The 20810-nt window shown below is 40.2% G+C and overlaps 1 protein-coding gene across 1 annotated transcript in view; it reads right to left on the minus strand.

The window, feature by feature from the left end:
• Positions 1 to 739: 739 nt before the first annotated feature.
• The window catches only part of MYO3B (myosin IIIB), a 476027-nt gene continuing 455956 nt past the window's right edge, over positions 740 to 20810 (minus strand). The window contains exons 33-35 of the mRNA XM_058435743.1: positions 2126 to 2232; positions 1708 to 1754; positions 740 to 878 (exon numbers count right to left, since the gene is read on the minus strand). Of these exons, the coding sequence (XP_058291726.1) occupies positions 740 to 878; positions 1708 to 1754; positions 2126 to 2232 (293 nt within the window). The remainder of the gene's footprint in view (positions 879 to 1707; positions 1755 to 2125; positions 2233 to 20810) is intronic.

Here is a 20810-nt window from a genome sequence, read left to right on the forward strand (position 1 = left end):
GTCACCAAAGTGACAGGTCCAAACTTTCCCTCTCATTCCCTTCTTTTCATTACTAAAGTAGTGTGGGTGTCCTGGAGAGGTGAAATAAAGAGACAGAGTCTTTCTCAGCATAATAATTAACAACAGAGGGGTTATTTGCCTTGTAGAAAGAATCTGAAAGATTTAGGCCTATCTGCCTAAACACAGGCAATTATCCTGTTCTAGGAGATCTTGGGGCCAATCCTCCAGGATGGGGCACTCAGCAATGGAGCCCTGACTCTGGGGGAGGTGGGAGTGATAGAAGAGCCCAGCAAACATGGGAGGGTGGAGAAGAGTGCAGGAAAGGAACTCCTGGGTCTCCACTGGGGCAGATTCTGAATGGATTGAAAAGTAACTTGATAGGAAAAATCAAGAAATACTATCAGTGTCCATGATTAGACTGGGGTGAGACTGTTATCTTCCTAGACACTGGGGGCATGAATGACTGTTTATACTGTTGTAAAGGTGTTCTCAGTGTCCCACAGGGCCCCATGGGATGAGAAAGGAAGGGAGCGCCCAGCTCAGGCTGCACAACAGATGTGGGAGAGTGGTAGAGATACGATAAGATGTTTTGGAATCTGCAAGTTGTTCAGTAAGGTTCAGGCATGGACCATATGTCCAAAGAAGCTGACCCCACATCTGTGCTTTCTTATGCAATGACAGACAGTCGATTACCATGAATGTTCCTACTCTGGACAGATTTGGGGTTAGGAAGTACAATTCAACGTTGAGCAAAAGAGTCTCCTTCTGAGGATGAAGAACAAAAGGAAGGGTGGGCTGAGTTGTTCTCCTCAGGGATACAGTCCACTGGTGACAGAGATTTGTAATATTCATCTTCCCCATCAAGTACTTTGATTTGGCTGCAACAAAGAAAACAACAGGATTTTCAACAAAAAAGAAAACAAATGTTACAATCCTCACTGGGGCAGCTAAACTCATGTGAGTAGCTGGAACAGGGTTGGGGTCCAACACTGGAGGGGAAGGACAGCTCCTAGGTAGGTCAGGGTCTCCCAGTACAGAGGTACCAGGGTCTGATCTACAAAGCCCTTCACCTTTGGGTCATGCACTGATAATGGGTCCAGTTTTGTGGTGTCTGCAAGTTGTGGTCATATTGCAACTTGATTTATGGGACTGAACTCTCTGTCTCCATCTGGTTCCCTCTAGATGAGAAAGTTTTCCTCCTGACCTCCCCCAGTTCTCCAATTATTACCATTATGTACTTCATTGCTATTCTCAATTGAGATGCTAACAATCAAATGAATGACAAATTCCTTACTATCCTCTGTCTAACCAGTTGGGCATGTTTCTCTTTGTCCATGTTTTAAGGCCCAGGGGTAGGATAATGTGGAGGAAGTGGCCTATTTGTACTTCGCAGAGTGCTCTTATTTGTGGAAGGAGAGTTTTATATAACCCACTACATGTCTCTAATTATGAAGAAAGTACAATTCCCTGGAATAATTATGAGAAATAACATTTGCCCTTAGGTGACAATTTCAACCTTTTTGGACAGAATAGATTCAAGTTTTGTATACTTGCTACTGTGAAAAGTAATTTCCAATTTCAGTAAGAGTGGCAATATCTGGATTGCACAGTTTTAGAAGCCTCTCTGGAAAGTTTTGCATTTTCTGTAATATCACAAAGGACCTCTTCTGTTTACAGTTGCTTAGAACTAAGAAGACAGATATTTACCCAAGTTTTCTTGGCTTCCTCTTGCTCCCTTGATATTCTAGAGTTCCCTATGGAGAGGGCCAAGAACACACAGTCAAAGCAAAGCAGCAAGTCGTTAATTTTTAATTCAAAGTGATTTTGTGGTGAATGCAAGCAGATGCTGATAATATCAGAAGTCACAGCATAATTTTTTTGATCAAAGGGCTCAAGTGAGCCTGATGAAGCATGCATCTTGCTCGTCTTTGATAAACCACATCAATTATTCACCGTGAAGGCAGACATCCTGACATGAAAGCAACAGATAAAGAGCCTAAGCACATGTTCAAGACGAGAGCATAGGGTGGGGGTGGGGCTGCAGGGGCTGGAACAGGTAGTAATAACAGAATTATTAACTGGAAACAAAGCCAGTGAAACAGCTTTATGGCCACTTTGAACTCACATTTAACTGGTTATAGTACATGGTGTCCTCAGGGCTACTCAGCATTTTGGGCTGCTGACATCGTCGGCGAGGTGTTCGATGCTTCTGTGCGAGACCATTTTCTGAACCTGAAAAAGATAGCAAAACTTTGCTGTAAACTGTCCCAGTTGTGGGGAAAATTAAGTGAAAACTGGCTCTTCACATAAATGCACTTAGTAGAAACTGTGTCCTATTTTAATGGGCATATTAAAAGCTTTACTAATAGTAGGAGAAATGCCATCCTAAAAAATACACACAGATTGCTAAGTGTAAACAAGGGCCACTGTCTGTAACTTTGCATTCAGCTTTCTCATCTGAATCAGCGGTCCAGGGTGACAGAAAGCAAGTTGCTGTTTCCACATTGGTGAAGTATAAGTTGGTGGTCAGCGTTTATAGAGTAGGGTGCCCTTAGTGGGATGACTATGTTAGGACAACCAAAGTAATCTGGGATTGTTTGCACCACATCCTGCAGTGAGAGTTCAAAAACATCTGGAGCACACATACTCTTGGGGAGATGAGAAGCAAACCTTTTGGTGAGATACATTTTGTGGGGGGGGAAATGGCTTGAGCTAAAATTTACTGAAATGCTTTGAACAACACCACTGATGCATGCAGTCTCTGGAGGTAGTGTAAAAGAGAAGGAGAAAGGATGATTGCATGATTACATGAAGCAGTCTCTCCGTTTGTCCTGATTTCAGAACCCTGGACCAAGGGTGCACTGGAGATTAAGAAACCATGAGTCAGAAGAAGTCATAATTCATGGCTGGGCACAGTGGCTCACGCCTGTAATCCCAGCACTTTGGGAGGCCGAGGCGGGTGGATCACGAGGTCAGGAGTTCGAGACCACCCTAGCCAACATGGTGAAACCCTGTCTCTACTAAAAATACAAAAATTAGCTGGGTGTGGAGGTGCACACCTGTGATCCCAGCTACTCGGGAGGCTGAGACAGGAGAATAGCTTGAACCCGGGAGGCGGAAGTTGCAGTGAGCCAAGATCATGCCACTGCACTCCAGCCTGGGCGACAGAGTGAGACTCTATCTCAAAAAAAAAAAAAAAAAAGTCATAATTCATTTCCCTTCCAAGCAAATGATTTTATGGATCTACTGTCCTTTTGGCTCTATATCTGAATCAGGATTCAGCAGTTCTAATTTCTTGGCAACACACACACACACACACACACACACACACACACACACACACACTCCGTCATAGAATATTGTCCATGAATGTTGTTGTTTAGAGAAAAGTTATCACTATCCTGGAGGACAGAGTGTTTATTATAAACTATTCATTAAAAAGAGTTGGGAATTTTACTTGGAATCATACTTTAACTTCACCAGAGATTTCCATGATTTAAAAAAATTCTGGGGGAATTTTTAAAGTAGAGAGTGACTTAGCAAGATCCATTATTAATAGCAAAATATTTGTTCCCTAAATATAAAGTTTTGTATCTTGATTTTTCTTGAATTGGGACATATCTGTATTTGGACAAGACTATCAGAGCCCAGCCTGGCCAACGTGGTGAAACCCCGTCTCTACTAAAAATACAAAAATTAGTTGGGCATGGTGGCGGGCGCCTGTAATCCCAGCTGCTTGAGAGGCTGAGGCAGGAGAATCACTTGAACCCGGGAGGCAGAGTTTGCAGTGAGCCGAGATTGTGCCACTACACTCCAGCCTGGGTGACAGAGTGAGATTCTGTCTCAAAAAAAAAAAAAAAAAAAAGACTATCAGATCCATCCATTCTAAATACCCATTTTTTTTTAGAAGAGAAACTGAGGCCCATAAAATTGAATGGCTCATCTCAGATCAAGTGGCCAGGTGGGTACCCAACCCTAGATTTCTTACTTTTTGTTCCAATAGGGTTTTTTTTTTTTTTTTTTACACTATAGCATATGGTCCTTTTTTTTTTTTTTTCTGAGATAGTCTCACTGTTGCCCAGGCTAGAGTGCAGTGGTGTGATCTCGGCTCACTGCAATTTCTGCCTCCCAGGTTCAAGCTATTCTCCTGCCTCAGCCTCCCAAGTAGCTGAGCTTACAGGTGTGCAACACCACGCCCAGCAAATTTTTGTATTTTTTGTAGAGATGGGGTTTCATCATGTTGGCCAGGCTGGTCTCGAACTCCTAGCCTCAAGTGATCTGCCCTCCTTGGCCTCCTAAAGTGCTGGGATTACAGGCGTGAGCCACCGTGCCCAGCTTATAGGATATTGCCTAAGAAGAAACATTTTTTAAAGCCAAATGTCTAAGTAAAAGTAAGCTCAATGAAAAAAATATATAATAGATGATATATTTTATATATAACATATATTTATATATAATACATATCATATATATTACATATTTTATATATATCATTTATATATAATATAATATATTTTATATATATCATTTATATATAATATATAATATATTTTATATATAATTTATATATATTTTATATATAACATATGAAATATATATTTATATATTTATATATTTATATTATTATTATATTATGTTCTTGTATTTTTCTATTTTATTTTTATTTAAATATGTATATTTATTATATAATATATATATTCTATATAATATAAATAATATAAATCTTATATATAATATATATTTTATATATACATATTTTTTGAGACAGAGTCTCATTCTGTTGCCCAGACTAGAGTGCAGTGGCACAATCTCAGCTCATTGTAGCCTCCGCCTCAAGCGATGATCCTGCCTTAGCCTCCCAGGTAGCTAACATTACAGGCAACACCACTACCCCCGGCTAATTTTTTTTATTTATTTTTATTTTTTATTTATTTTTATTTTTTTTTTTTGAGACGGAGTCTTGCTCTGTCCCCCAGGCTGGAGTGCAGTGGTGCGATCTCGGCTCACTGCAAGCTCCGCCCGCCGGGTTCACGCCATTCTCCTGCCTCAGCCTCCCGAGTAGCTGGGACTACAGGCGCCCGCCAACACGCCCAGCTAATTTTTTGTATTTTTAGTAGAGACGGGGTTTCACCATGTTAGCCAGGATGGTCTCGATCTCCTGACCTCATGATCTGCCCGCCTCAGCCTCCCAAAGTGCTGGGATTACAGGCTTGAGCCACTGCGCCCGGCCTGTATTTTTAATAGAGATGGGGTTTCATCATGTTGCCCAGCCTGGTCTCGAACTCCTGACCTCAAGTGATCTGCCCACCTCAGCCTCCCAAAGTGCTGAGATTACAGGCATGAGCCACCATGTCCGGCCTCAATGAAAACATATTAATTAGCCTAGCAAAACAATGTTACTTGCAGAAGGTCCAACAGCCTTAACAGACATTCTCTTCCACCTCTTCATGATCACTGTGCAGAGCACAGGAATCTAGCCTGTTGTGCTGGCAAAGTCCTCAGAACACAAAAAACACAGCGCTTCTTTCTGATGGTTCCAACATACATCCTCCTTGTTTGCTTTGTGAAGTCCATACTCTGCAATATGGTAGAATGTGAAGCTGTGAGTCCCTTTTGTGTCATCTCCTTTCTGATTTATAGATGAATGAACAGAAGTGTCCTTAGGTCAGGCTGCTGGTGTGAAGTATGCTCTGGAGGTCTGACATCCACTCTCCCTTAGACTTTCTAATACGGCAGGAATTCCGTCCATGGTAACTCAAAAGACTGATCTTAAGAAGTTTTTGGGTTCAACTAGAGTTCAGCGTAGTTCAGCTGGACTTCATATTTATATAGTGTTTACATTTTATCAGAGGTTTTTATTTATATTGTCTCAACTGGTAATGCTTTATATATGATAAGATTTTCAACTTTTGTTCTTGACGAACTTGCTGTTTCATTGGCTTTTATTTTTTTCCTGATTGTTATAAGGAATTAAGTTATTGGATAGAATGTTCTTAATTTTAGTATTTCTCCCAGTACTTAAAAACAACTGTTGGTGTCTAATCTTATGGTTTCTACACTATACTAGAATCTGGTATAAGCTAGTTATCTGATTTAGCATCAAATTTTAATTTTCATTATTTTAAGTTTAATTTTTCCATATTTCACAATGTTCTGCAAACAATGCTGTAAATTCCAGGTGCTTTGCCATTGGAAGAAATCTGAGTGTCACTGATATAATGATCCATTGTAAGCAACCACATAAATAATTGGGAAGTAGACCGTTATTTAATAAATGCTATTGGAACAATTTAATGGCAATATGCAAAAATACAACTTAAATACAGACATATTAACATTTATCCTATATACAGGGTACTTTGCTGGATTTTGTGGAAAATACAAAGAAGTAAGACAAAGTCCCTGTTTTCAATCTAGTAGAGGACGCTGTCTTAAGATGTTAAGTGACTTCTTTAAAGTCGTTTTAGCTAGTGCTGTTGGACTCAAATTGTTTAGTTTTTAAAATTCTAAATCCTTTACTCTTCTCAGTATATTTCTTGATTCTCACAGGCCACAATAAATTCTAGATGAGTTATATAGTTGAGAGTTTTAAACATTCTCCAAAAAACTTTAGAAATAAATGAAATAGACTATCTCAGCTGTGTAAGATGTTAGTGACACGCATGTGTTTAATTATATTAAAGTAAAACGTTCCATATGATGGACAGTAACAAAACTAAGATGAAAGGAAGTACAACAGAAAGATAAAAACAATTAAAAGATATATACCCATAAAATTACATCCATAATGTGGAAAGGCTGAGGCAAGAGACAGAGAAATATAGTTAGAAAATGAGATACTGAAAAATGTTGAACTATCCTGACAAACAGCTTCAATTTAACAATTACTACTGCTTCTCTATGAATTCATACACCATAAGGTTAAAAGACAATGTGGGAGGGGCCCCAGAGAAACAGGAGAATCCACAGGTTCCCTGCCTCCTGAAGTGCAACTTGGCGATAAACAGAGCTGGCCGGGCACGGTGGCTCACGCCTGTAATCCCAACACTTTGGGAGGCCTGGGTGGGCAGATTGCTTGAGCTCAGGAGTTCGAGAGCAGCCCAGGCAACATGGCGAAGCGCCATCTCTACAAAAAATACAAAAAATTAGCCAGGCATGTTGGCATGCACCTATGGTCCCAACTACTCCAGAGGCTGAGAAAGGAGGATCCCTTGAGTTCAGGAGGCAGGGGTTGCAGTGAGCGGAGATCGTGCCTCTGCACTCCAGCCTGGGTAATAGAGTGACACTTGGTCTCCAAAAACAAAAAAACAAAAACAGAAAAAACCCCCAGAACTAAGCAACTTGTTCCAAAGAATACGTTGCAATGAAGTAAACCAAAAGAAGAAAACCCCAATTTGTATGAAGACAGACAGACATAACCCTTTTTTTTTGTTTTTTTTGTTTTTTTGAGACGGAGTTTCACTCTTGTTGCCCAGGCTGGAGTGCAATGGCGCGATCTCGGCTCACCGCAACCTCCGCCTCCCAGGTTCAAGTGATTCTCCTTCCTCAGCCTCCCTAGTAGCTGGGATTACAGGCATATGCCACCATGCCTGGCTAATTTTGTATTTTTAGTAGAGATGGGGTTTCTCCATGTTGGTCAGGCTGGTCTCTCCATGTTGGTCAGGCTGAACTCCCAACCTTAGGTGATCCGCCTGCCTCGGTCTCTGTAAGTGCTGGGATTACAGGCATGAGCCACTGCGCCTGGCCATAACACTTTTTATAGCAGTAAAAAAGCTAGAAACATGATACATATTTAATAATCGAGAAGAAATTAACTCAGATATAAAAATTGTTTCATATCTTGAGTCACTGACAAAGCAGTGATAGATGTGTATGATGTTGACAGGAGAAAATTCAAAACTTGGAAAAAGAAGTAAAATACAAAATAACATACAGCACATTGACTAAATCTATGCATGTATATGCATTGAGAAGTTTATCATAATTTTTCCCTAGAAAATTTAAATATTAAAAAATCAATAAGGCACATAGTACCAAAATTGTTAGTTCTTTGCATATATGAAGAAAGTATAACCAAAAAAGGCTAAATTTGTAAGTGGCAGAGTAAAAACTTGAACCCTGTCTTTTGGCTTTTGTGCCAGTTTGCATTAAGGTATAAAACAATATGGTTATCAGATAGTTACCTAGTTTGTTTGATTAGTTTATGTAGAGAAACTGGGCAACGCAAGTTTGAACATTCACTTTTTTTGTTTTGTTTTGTTTTTTTGAGACGGAGTCTTGCTCTGTCACCCAGGCTGGAGTGCAGTGGCACGATCTCAGCTCACTGCAAACTCCACCACCAGGGTTCAAGTGATTCTGCTCCCTCAGTTTCCTGAGTAGCTGGGATTACAGGCGCCCACCACTGTGCCTGGCTAATTTTTTGTATTTTTAGTAGAGATGGGATTTCACCATGTTGGCCAGGCTGGTCTCGAACTCCTGACCTAAAGCAATCCACCTGCCTTGGCTTTCTAAAGTGTTGGGATTACAGGCGTGAGCCACTGCGCCTGGCCTGAATATTCACATTAGAATGTAAGTTTTTACCTGGAGGACCACAATGCTCATATTCTCAAAGTGGCTCATTTCTACCTCGCATAGATGCCTGTGAGACAAATCAAACTGTCCACTTTGTCGTACATTGGCAACTACCTCCTTACTGTGCTTTTAAAGGTATATCATGTTATGAATACCAGTTTGCATTTAACATAGGTCTCTTTTCAAGAATATTTGCACCTCCCCCAACCCCCTGCCCTGCACCTTCTGATTTTATATTTGAGACCTTTAACACATCTTTCTCTTCTGAATTGTTATAGAACTTTATAATAAACTGGAGCTAAATCTGTCAGAAAATGGAAGAAATCTGGATAGCATTTCAGGAGCACTGGCAAATGCATACTCCTTACTTCCTAATCCCAAACTGTCACACTGTGGCTGCACATGTGCCCAAGCCCTTGCTGAGAGACAAATAGCTGAATTCAGTCAATCTGTCACATAATTTCAAACAACTGGTTTGTAAATTTAATTTTTCTTTTCTCTTTATTGAACATGCCGGTATACTCAAGCTAGAGTTGCCAGATAAAATGGAGGACACGGCCGGGTGCAATGGCTCACGCCTCTACTTCCAGCACTTTGGGAGGTGGGCTGATGGCCTGAGGTCAGGAGTTCGAAACCAGCCTGGCCAACATGGTGAAACCCTGTCTCTACTTAAAATACAAAAATTAGCTGTGTGTGGTGGTATGCACCTGTAATTCCAGCTATTGGGGAGGCTGAAGCAGGAGTATCACTTGAACCCAGGAGGCAGAGGTTGCAGTGAGCCGAGATCGCATCATTGCACTCCAGCCTGAGGGACAAGACTGAGACTTCGTCTCAAAAAAAAAAAAAAAAAAAAAAAGACACACAGATAGATTCGAATTTCAGGTAAACAACCAATAATTCTTTATTACATCCATGAAATATTTAAGACATATTAAAAATGATTGGTTATTTGAGATTCAAATCTAGCTGAGTGTACTGCATTTTTATTTGTTAAATCTGGCAACCCTAATTCATGCACAGTTGTAAGTCACAAATGAGGCTTTTGTCGTCTTCCAAGGTTTCAGAGATGAAGAAGAAAATGTCTTCTTCTACTCCATTTGACTTGCTGAGTTGCAGCTATTTTGGCTACACATGCCCCCTCCTACACTGTCCTCTAAAACGTAATGTTTCAGTTTTCATCACCTGCTACAGATGTGCCAGTTCTGGTAAATTTCCTAGCAATATTGAAGGAAGGGAAGGACAACTGCAAGGAAGGGCAGGATGGGGCGTGCAGCCCACGTATTCCCCAGCTTGGTGGGGCAGAATGGGTTCTTGGCTCCTGAGGAACGGGCAGGAGCACAGGGGTCCTGGGAAGAAAGGGAGAGAATATCCTGGGAGAGCCATAGTCCCTGGCACCCTCCTGTGGTCCTTCATCAGGTATGGATACTTTCTGAGCAGTGTCATTGCTGATCTGATTGCCATTTTGTGGATGAGGCGTTCTCAGGTTCATTTGCCAAATGAAACATCCCCTTTAAGCAAACAGTGTTCAGTGTTCTAGATTTACAGATGGCAAATCCTATATGAGGTTATAAGCTATACCCCGGGGCATTTAAATAGGATTAGAGTTGTGCAATTAATTTACAGAGCTCTGCCACCTCTGTGCATAAAGGGAGGTGTGTCACTCCTCTGACCAAGGTTCTCAGGGCATTTGGAGGTGACAATAACCCAGCTGTCAGCTAGACAATCTTTCTCCTCAATGAGGGTTGACCACGCGCATGGTACTCCAGTGGATACTCCTATGAAATAGCTTCTGAAGACATGACGTGTCTTTTCTGGCTCTGTGTTTCTTCCCCTAACCATTTCATTTTTATATAGCAACTCTTGTTTTGCAAAGTACTTTTTGTTTACTTCGTCTCATTTTAAGAAGGCCAAATAACCCTAAAGAGATAACAGAAGCATAGTGAGACTAAGAGATTATACAGTTAGAGGCAAAGCCCAAATGAGAATTCAGGTTTTTGAAGTCCAACTGAGAGTATTTTTTTTTAACATGATACCAATTGTTCAACTTTTAAAATACTAATGCCTGGGTCAAAGCCTGGACATCGATTTTTTTAAATCTCTTTAGGTGGTTCTACTGTGTAGTCAGGGTTAAGAACCATTGTGCCTGACCATATTAAATCTTTCCTTCCCAATAAGAACCATATCAGCAGAAAGTCTACCAATAATCTATATCACCTTAAAAATGAAGAAATGTATTGTAATCCCCTTGTCCCTAATATGCCTTGAGGCATGGACTATTTCAGGAATGCTCAGAGCCTAACAGATCCTCAGGTTACTGGAGACAGGGAAGTATGCCCTGGTAGCTCAGATTTCCAAATTTAAGTCATGTCATGGAGGATAATTCTCTGTGGTCTGGCTCCTTGCTCTTCTATCTGAGAGGTCTGAGGCTCAAGGAGCTTGGGTCCCTAAGCTATAACTCAAGATTCTTGATTCAAAATCCCAGGGCCTAGGTCATGGCCTCTATTATGATGTTTGTACTTTTGCTGAGATATTTTCATAAGTTTTCACTTCACCAAGTCTAACTTCAGGAGGAACTAAGGAATTCAGTGGGCTTTTGTAAAACACATACACAGACAACCAGAAAGAGAGATTTTCTCCTGGGGTGCATGTAATTCAGATCCTGCTTTTTAAGATGAAAGGAAAGCTACAAATTTTCCCACTTGCCATGTTATGTCATGAACAATCTTCTTCAAAATTGCAAAACTGCTACAAAGAAAACATCCCTGAGTTAAATTAGTGCCTGTGGAAGATGCTGGGGTTATAAATTGTCTATGTGGAATTTTCTACTTATTAAGGAGGTGGCAATAATTTCCCCTGAAACCAATAGCTCAGAGCCTGGCACACTCTCAACAAATGATGAATGAATGAAGAATGAATGAATGAATGAATGAGTGAATACTGACTATTCACCATTCTCATTAAGATCTCTTCCATCTATGTGGCCTATTCTTTGGTTCTCAGACTGTTAATTGGGATGTTTTTGTCCAGGCTTCCAATAGGAAGAGGGTCTTTCCTATCCTGGGATACCTCTGGGGAAACTGTCCAGAGGCGTTTCAAAGAGGTAGATGAAATCAGTCTCTAAAAACAAAGTTCCTTAGTGTTTTTTATTACTGTCCTTTCAATATCTTTATAGGAATATGTATTCTTTTAACTAAAAAATTCATTTATTCATTTAATTTGGGTTATGGCTCCCTGCCCCCCCACTTAACAATAAAGTCATAAATATTTCCATTCTATTAGGCAACTTTTAAAATAGTATGTTTCTTTTAGAGTTACTTTTTGAAAAGGTAATAAATGAACCTAATGTTCAAATAAGTTAAGCAGTGAAAAGTTTCTTTTTTCCACACCCAATGTCATTCCCACAATAGTAGTAACTGCTGAGACAAGTTTTCAGAGATATCTGTCTTCCAGAGATAGTTTAAATGGCATCATTTCTAATGGTTGCATGGTATTTCATTTTATGGATGAATCATGATTAATTTATACAATTTCCTATTTTGGGCATAGAAGTTGTTTCCAATGTTTTCCTATAATAACAGTGTTTTGAGGAACATACTCATAGTTTGGTGTTTGACAAATGCTCCTTATTCCTTAGGATAAATTTCTAAAAGAAGAATTACTGGCCAAAGGTATGCATATTTTAAAAACTTATGATTTGTTTTTTTCAATTGCCGTCCAGAAATTGTGCAGCAAAATACACTTTTGCCACCTGTACCTATATTACCCATTTAAGCAGGCCCTCACCAGCATGAGATGGTTCTTAAGAAAAAGTCTGACAATTTAATAGGTGCAAAAATAACACCTCATTTGTGTTTCTATTTGCATGTCATTGATTATTTGAAAAGGGTGAATGTTCCCTACCCTCCCAGTTTATTAGCCATTTGTGTTTCAGGATTCCCCTTCAGTTGGAAACAGCGGCAAAGTTCATAGGTCATGGGTGGATGTAAAGTGGATGGAACAGGTTATTGTCAGTCTATTGGAGTAGGATGGTAGATGAGCAGTCCCCTTGGCTAACAGGTGTGGATATGCCTATTTTAAAAATTAGCATGTCGTAGGGGAATATTTCTCAAACTTTTGTCACATAGCTACCTCTTAGGCATTTTTTACTTTATTCACCTGTACTACTATTTAATATTTTTAAAATTCAACTGATTTTTTTTTTTTTTGCTTAAATACATTTCTTTAAAACTGGAACTTTATTCACCACTGTAAATGAAAAACCAGTGTCATTTGCCGTATATAGAAGTGAACTACATAGTAAATACAGTGAAAATGAAATGGTATCATCACGCTTGTGCTAGATTCCATTTCCTGTAGAAGGTTCTGGGTTTCTTAAAAGGCTTGTTAAAAAGAGAGATGAGTAAATGTGAGAGGAATTTAAGACATACTAGCACCACTAAGACTTTCTCCTTAAAGTAATCTGGAGGATTTAAATTGAGAATTGAAAAAAGTAATTTTATTTTACATAAGAAATTATGTAAAAGAATTACGTTATTTAATGCCACATCCATACGTCATCAAAAGTCAACCTGGTGACCACCAGTGGCCCATGTCCCACACTTTGAGAAACATGTGTTGGGGTGGGAATCTGAAGTCAGAAAAACTGGAGTATGATAACCACCTCAGCACTTATTAGAGGCCTTCACTTGGGAATGATGACCCCTTCCTTATAGGGTTGTAGTGAGAATGACAGATAATATATGAAAAGATAAAACATGGTGCCAGAGGCATTAGCAGGTGCTGCGAAGGGGCTGTCGTATTTCTTGTTATACTGGAGTGGTTCTCCACCCTGGATGCATATTAGAATCATCTGAAGGGCTTTTTAAAAATACAGATACCATGACCTCACCCCTGGAGATCCTAATTTAATTGGTCAGGGGTAGGGTTCTGGCATTGTTACTTGTTTAAAACAAAGTTCCTCCTCCTTCCCAGTGATTTTAATTTGTAGCCAGTGTTGGAAAAACCATGGACTTAACCCTTTCCTAAGAGCTTAGATCAATTCTGCAGATTAGCTATCTGCCATTTTGAAAAGGTGGCATAGGCTCAGGGAAGTATTCACCGGACAAAAGGAATTCTGGATGGGGGAAGCTCTAGGCACCATCAGGCATTTGCTTTGTGCTGGAAGCTGCATCAAATGGCTTGAGCCCAAAGCAGACATAAGGGCTCCTTATTTCCCTAGACACTGGGAAAATCATTTCTCTTATTCCAAGAGAACAATTTTGCTGACCATGGAAATACTATCTCTGGTTTCCAGAGGTACAATGCTGTGCAGTGCTCTTCTGGAGGTTGTAGTATGAAGAAATGACAAAGCCAAAAACGCATTCTGACCTAGGGAGACTCTCTTTAAAGCAAAATATAAATGTAGGGCAAAAACTCTGCGGTCTCAGGAGGATTGGATCCAGGCGAAAATGTTTAAAAGGCAAACGTTTAGAATCAGTTATACAGCTTCAGCAATGGTTTGCTATTGGCTTGCTGTCTTTTTGTTTTGCTTTGTGTAGTGCTCAGAATATCTGCATCGTGTAGCATCTTTCTATTTTTAGGAGTCTTTAAACTCCTTTATTCTGAGGCCCCAGAATATTCTCATCCACCACGTGCTTTCACGTGGAGATGACTGACTTCATCTTTGACAGTGGCAGTTCCCTAACCTTGATCCAGCACAGGAGCAGGAATTAAGGTGAAAATGGCCACCCAAACTGCACCCAGTGGGAGAACAGCATTAACTCAGCTTTTAAAAAAGTGTCAACCAGGAAAATCCAAGACCTAGATCTGATGCTTAGTGGACCCACAATGCCAGGCAGCAGTCTGGGAGATGTCACTTCTGGAGCTTCTAATGAGATGCAAATCACCTAGTGAACTACTGGGGAGCTGGGAAACAATGTCCTGGGTAAAAGCAGATAAAAATGGAATGAAAGAATTTCTTTGAAGATTGGAACGACATTTTAAGTGCTTGCGGATATGGGACACCAGATAGTGTTGGTTTTACTAAGCTAATTGTGATGGGGTCTTTGATTCCCTGCAGCAGGGGACCCTGGGGCACTCATCCCCAGCTCTGCCTCACTCTTTGAGGAGCTAGTTCCAGTTCTACTGTGAGTGTGCAAGGGGCTGGTCAGCTGTAGCATAACCAGCACTGGACATGGGGGATCAGAAGACCCGGGCATACACAGTTCAAGTTCTGACACATATTGATATGTGACCTTAAGTGAATCCCTTACCCCTCTGCTGCCATGTTTTATGTGTAAAATGATAAAGAGGGTGCGGACTGAGGTAGTAATTTTTAATGGAGGACATTGGTGTGGCAAATTACACATGTTCCGGCCTGAAGACTCTGAGCTGCTCTCCTTGGAGTCACATTCTTTCCCAGTGTGTGAACATCTGTGTGCAGTGAGAGACATGCCTGATAGGGATCCGTTGCCTGAAGCCAGTGTGAAGGCAGGAAAAGGGTAAGAACCATTAGCCCAGAGGCCCTTTAAAGTCCCTTCCAACTTTAAGATGATATAACTCCAGAGTAATCGCCACTTAACCTCTTGGAGCCTCATCTGTGAAACTGACATAAATGCTTTTGCTTTTCAGCTTGTTGGAATTTAAAGACGACCAATCAAAATGCATTTAGGCTTCAAAGGAAAAAGTTCTCCATAAATACACCAGAATTTCATTCTAACATGATTCATTCATTCAAAGAGCAAAGCTGCACAAGGTAGGTTCCTCTGAACCACTTTCTGGGTCATTTGGTTACTGATGGGCTAAAGGACATCATTAAAACCTCACCTCAGCCTTTGCCCAGCTGTGAGCAAAACCTGCAGTGTATAGATTAATATTGCACAGCTGTACAAATACCCACCCAGGTCCATAAATTATAAAATATTTTTACACATAGAGAGGGCAGTCATTAGTATGAGTGACACGATTTGGGGGAGGTTATATCTACAAATGTCTGGCAGGTGTGTGTGTGTGTGTGTGTGAGAGAGAGAGAGAGAGAGAGAGACACTGAGTAGAAATAGAAAAGAATGTGAGTAGTAGACCAAAATAAAATCACAAATATAATTTTTATCTTGCACTTAATAAGATGTAAAAATGAAATCAATGAAGTATTAGTGGTGGGAAATTAAGTTGTGATTCTTTCAGTCTTAATATTCAAAAAAGCCAAGAAAATAGTAAGTATCTGAGAGAAGCAAAGATTAAATAGAAAGGTATGGTTTGGTTATTTTCCTAATTTGTGCTGAATTTTGGAACAAATTTCTTAAGTACATTATAAAATCGATTTGGTCCAACTATCCAGTAAACATTAAGACATTTATACAAGTAGGGCAGCACAAAGCTTTCAGTTCTCTGCTCCAATCAAGAATTTAAATTTCGGTTCTTCAGGGTCACAGAGAACTACCAAATTTCTTTGCCTTGTTTTACGATCCAATATGAGATTAGTAAAAATCCGTTATGGAAATAATGCATAACATAATGACTTCTCATGCCCTCCCTGACCTGAGGAGGTTGCAAGAGATCTGAATTTCTCCACTGGACTCAAGATTTCTCAACAAATTAGCATCAGCAGCTTCCTGCCCCCACCCCTTTTAAATATCCCTATACTCAGGCGGGGCGCGGTGGCTCACACCTGTAATCCCAGCACTTTGGGAGGCCAAGACAGGTGGATCACTTGAGGCCAGGAGTTTGAGACCAGCCTGTCTAACATAGCGAAACCCTATCTCTACTAAAAATACAAAAAATTAGCTGGGCCTGGTGGTGTATGCCTGTAATCCCAGCTACTCAGGAGGGTGAGGCAGGAGAATTGCTTGAGCCCAGGAGGCAGAGGTTGCAGTGAGCCAAGATCAGGCCACTGCACTCCAGCCTGGGTGGCAGAGTAATACTCCATCTCAAAAAAAAAAAAAAAAAAGCCCTGCACTCTGAGTGACCTACCTGATCAATATGGCTATAAGCACCTTCCTGTATGTCATAAAAAACAAACTAAGCTTAACCAAAGTAAATGGTTACAGCTGTTGCTAACAAAGCTGAGAAATGGGTATCTCCTGTGTTATATAAGTGATATTTCGGCCTTGACAAGGAAATTTATTGCCTACACACACACACACGCGCACACACACGCAGGCACAAAAGCAAATGCTTTGGCCATGAAGTTCGACCAAACTAAAAGATAGTTCCAGTGCAATGTAATTTTAAGTTTCCAAATGAACATATTTCAGGAGGCTCATATCAGTGGTCCTCAGCTCTTGACCCCTGAAGGAAACATTCTTTTAGGGACTTGGTTGTCTTGGTTTAGTCAAATAAAATATTAACAATCAGAAACCCAGCAGCATTTATCTGACAATATAGAGAAAATCATGTTAACATGAGCTCTCCACTGGAATGATCTTGGACATCCGTGATGGCACCGGGAAACGCGCCACCAGCTCTGAAAGTGTGGGAGGCTCTGGCTGACTTGGCACCTTCCCACTTCCAGCTCTCGTGGCCGCTCATCCTGCATGATATGGGGACCCAGCAGAGAGGGGTTAAATGGGTTGAGAAGCCAGTCCAGCCAGGGGTCATTAGCAATCAAGGACCAGCATTAAAAGGCAGCAGGAGACTAAGGGTCTCTGACAGGCTTGGCTCCAGGCACCATCTGGAAGGAAAGAGGCTGTCAAAGCTGGATTAAAAAAAAAAAACTTCATGGAGATCTTTTCAATAACATAACACAAACAGTTATGTTATTTCCAACGTGGTTCCTTACTTGGAAGTTAGGTTACTTTCAAAGTGCTCTGTTTTTGAGAGTAGGGCCAGGCAGTCACATTTCTAGGCCTGTTTCTGGCCATGATGAACCAGTTATTGGCACCTGTGTTGGGACCAGCCCAAGACCAAGTGCATGGCCAACAAACTCTTATACTTTGATAGTGGCGAGAGATCGTAACACACATGCTTCATAATAAGGTAACTGGAATATGTCAGAGCTAAAGTATGGAGCACAGCTCATATCCAATAATGCATTAATCGTATTCCACACAATACGATCTGCGACTAAAAAGAAAAAAACAGACAACTTTGCTTAACCTGTGTTCAAGCTGATCATCTAAGTTGTGATTTTTGACACAACTTAAAGAATTCTAAAACGAGCCTGGGTTCACTTTCTAAGGTAATTTGTACAAGGAAATGGCAGTCAGGGGTGTTGCATATTATATATACGTGGTTAACAACTTGGTTTACATTATTGATTAAATTCATTTTCTCTCTTTTTTAGACCTTTGGATATCTCCTCCTCCTTCCCCTTATCCATAAATATGTAAGAAAGAAAACATGTTTAAAATACAGTATTTTATTTCTTTTGATCACAGATTAGAGAACAGAGATGCCCTATAATGTGATCTTTAAGAGATATTACAAAGCTTCCTATCTCACTGTGTGAGGATCATTAATATATACATATATTTTATTATACTTTAAGTTCTAGGGTACATGTGCACAATGTGCAGGTTTGTTACATATGTATCCATGTGCCATGTTGGTTTGCTGCACCCATTAACTCGTCATTTACATTAGGCATATCTCCTAATGCTGTCCCTCCCCCCTCCCCCCACCCCACGACAGGTTCCGGGGTATGATGTTCCCCACCCTGTGTCCAAGTGTTCTCATTGTTCAATTTCTACCTATGAGTGAGAACATGCGGTGTTTGGTTTTCTGTCCTTGAGATAGTTTGCTTAGAATGATGGTTTCCAGCTTCATCCATGTCCCTACAAAGGACATGAACTCATCATTCTTTATGGCTGCATAGTATTCCATGGTGTATATGTGCCACATATTCTTAATCCAGTCTATCATTGATGGACATTTGGGTTGGTTCCAACTCTTTGATATTGTGAATAATGCCACAATAAACATGTGTGCATGTGTCTTTATAGTAGCATGATTTATAATCATTTGGGTATATACCCAGTAATGTGATCCCTGGGTCAAATGGTATTTCTAGTTCTAGATCCTTGAGGAATCGCCACACTATCTTCCACAATGGTTGAACTAATTTGCACTCCCAACAACAGTGTAAAAGTGGTCCTATTTCTCCACATCCTCTCCAGCACCTGTTGTTTCCTGACTTTTTAATGATTGCCATTCTAACTGGTGTGAGATGGTATCTCATTGTGGTTTTGATTTGCATTTCTCTGATGGCCAGTGATGATGAGCATTTTTTCATGTGTCTGTTGGCTGCATAAATGTCTTCTTTTGAAAAGTGTCTGTTCATATCCTTTGCCCACTTTTTGATGGGGTTGTTTGATATTTTCTTGTAAATTGGTTAGAGTTCTTTGTAGATTCTGGATTTTAGCCCTTTGTCAGATGGGTAGATTGCAAAAATTTTCTCCCATTCTGTAGGTTGCCTGTTTACTCTGATGGTAGTTTCTTTTGCTGTGCAGAAGCTCTTTAGTTTAATTAGATCCCATTTTCTATTTTGGCTTTTGTTGCCATTGCTTTTGGTGTTTTAGACATGAAGTCCTTGCAAATGCCTATGTCCTGAATGGTATTGCCTAGGTTTTCTTCTAGGGTTTTTATGGTTTTAGGTCTAACATTTAAGTCTTTAATCCCTCTTGAATTAATTTTTGTATAAGGTGTAAGGAAGGGATCCAGTTTCACCTTTCTACATATGGCTAGCCAGTTTTCCCAGCACCATTTATTAAATAGGGAATCCTTTCCCCATTGCTTGTTTTTGTCAGGTTTGTCAAAGATCAGATGGTTGTAGATGTGTGGCATTATTTCTGAGGCCTCTGTTCTGTTCCATTGGTCTACATAACGGTTTTGGTACCAGTACCATGCTATTTTGGTTACTGTAGCCTTGTAGTATAGTTTGAAATCAGGTAGTGTGATGCTTCCAGCTTTGTTCTTTTGGCTTAGGATTGTCTTGGCAATGCGGGCTCTTTCTTGGTTCCATATGAACTTTAGTTTTTTTCCAATTCTGTGAAGAAAGTCACTGGTAGCTTGATGGGGATGGCATTGAATCTATAAATTACCTTGGGCAGTATGGCCATTTTCACGATACTGGTTCTTCCATTTGTTTGTATCCTCTTTCATTTCATTGAGCAATGGTTTGTAGTTCTCCTTGAAGAGGTCCTTCACATCCCTTGTAAGTTGGATTCCTAGGTATTTTATTCTCTTTGAAGCAATTGTGAATGGGAGTTCACTCATGATTTGGCTCTCTGTTTGTCTGTTATTGGTGTATAAGAATGCTTGTGATTTTTGCACATTGATTTTGTATCCTGAGACTTTGCTGAAGTTGCTTATTAGCTTAAGGAGATTTTGGGCTGAGACGATGAGGTTTTCTAAATATACAATCATCTGCAAACAGGGACAATTTGACTTCCTCTTTTCCTAACTGAATACCTTTATTTCTTTCTGCTGCTTCATTGCCCTGGCCAGAACTTCCAACACTATGTAGGATAGGAGTGGTGAGAGAGGGCATCCCTGTCTTGTGCCAGTTTTCAAAGGGAATGCTTCCAGTTTTTGCCCATTCAGTATGATACTGGCTGTGGGTTTATCATAAATAGCTCTTATTATTTTGAGATATGTTCTTTGAATACCTAGTTTATTGAGAGCTTTTAGCATGAAGGGCTGTTGAATTATATTCAAGGCCTTTTCTGCATCTATTGAGATAATCATGTGGTTGTTTTCTTTGGTTGTGTTTATATGATGGATTACGTTTACTGATTTGCGTATGTTGAACCAGCCTTGCATCCAGGGATGAATTCAAATTGATTTTGGTGGATAAGCTTTTTGATGTGCTGCTGGATTTGGTTTGCCAGTATTTTATTGAGGATTTCGCATCGATGTTCATCAGGGATATTGGTCTAAAATTCTCTTTTTTGGTTGTGTCTCTGCCAGGCTTTGGTATCAGGATGATGCTGGCCTCATAAAATGAGTTAGGGAGGATTCCCTCTTTTTCTATTGATTGGAATAGTTTCAAAAGGAATGGTAACAGCTCCTCTTTGTACCTCTGGTAGAATTCGGCTGTGAATCTGTCTGGCCCTGGACTTTTTTTGGTTGGTAGGTAGGCTATTAATTATTGCCTCAATTTCAGAGCCTGTTATTGGTCTATTAAGCAATTCAACTTTTTCCTGGATTAGTCTTGGGAGGGGGTATACGTGTCAAGGAATTTATCCATTTCTTCTAGATTTTCTAGTTTATTTGCACAGAGGTGCTTATAGTATTCTCTGATGGTAGTTTGTATTTCTGTGGGA

The sequence above is a fragment of the Hylobates moloch genome, unplaced genomic scaffold (assembly GCF_009828535.3).
Source record: "Hylobates moloch isolate HMO894 unplaced genomic scaffold, HMol_V3 SCAFFOLD_1, whole genome shotgun sequence".
In the NCBI taxonomy this organism is placed as follows: Eukaryota; Metazoa; Chordata; class Mammalia; order Primates; family Hylobatidae; genus Hylobates; species Hylobates moloch.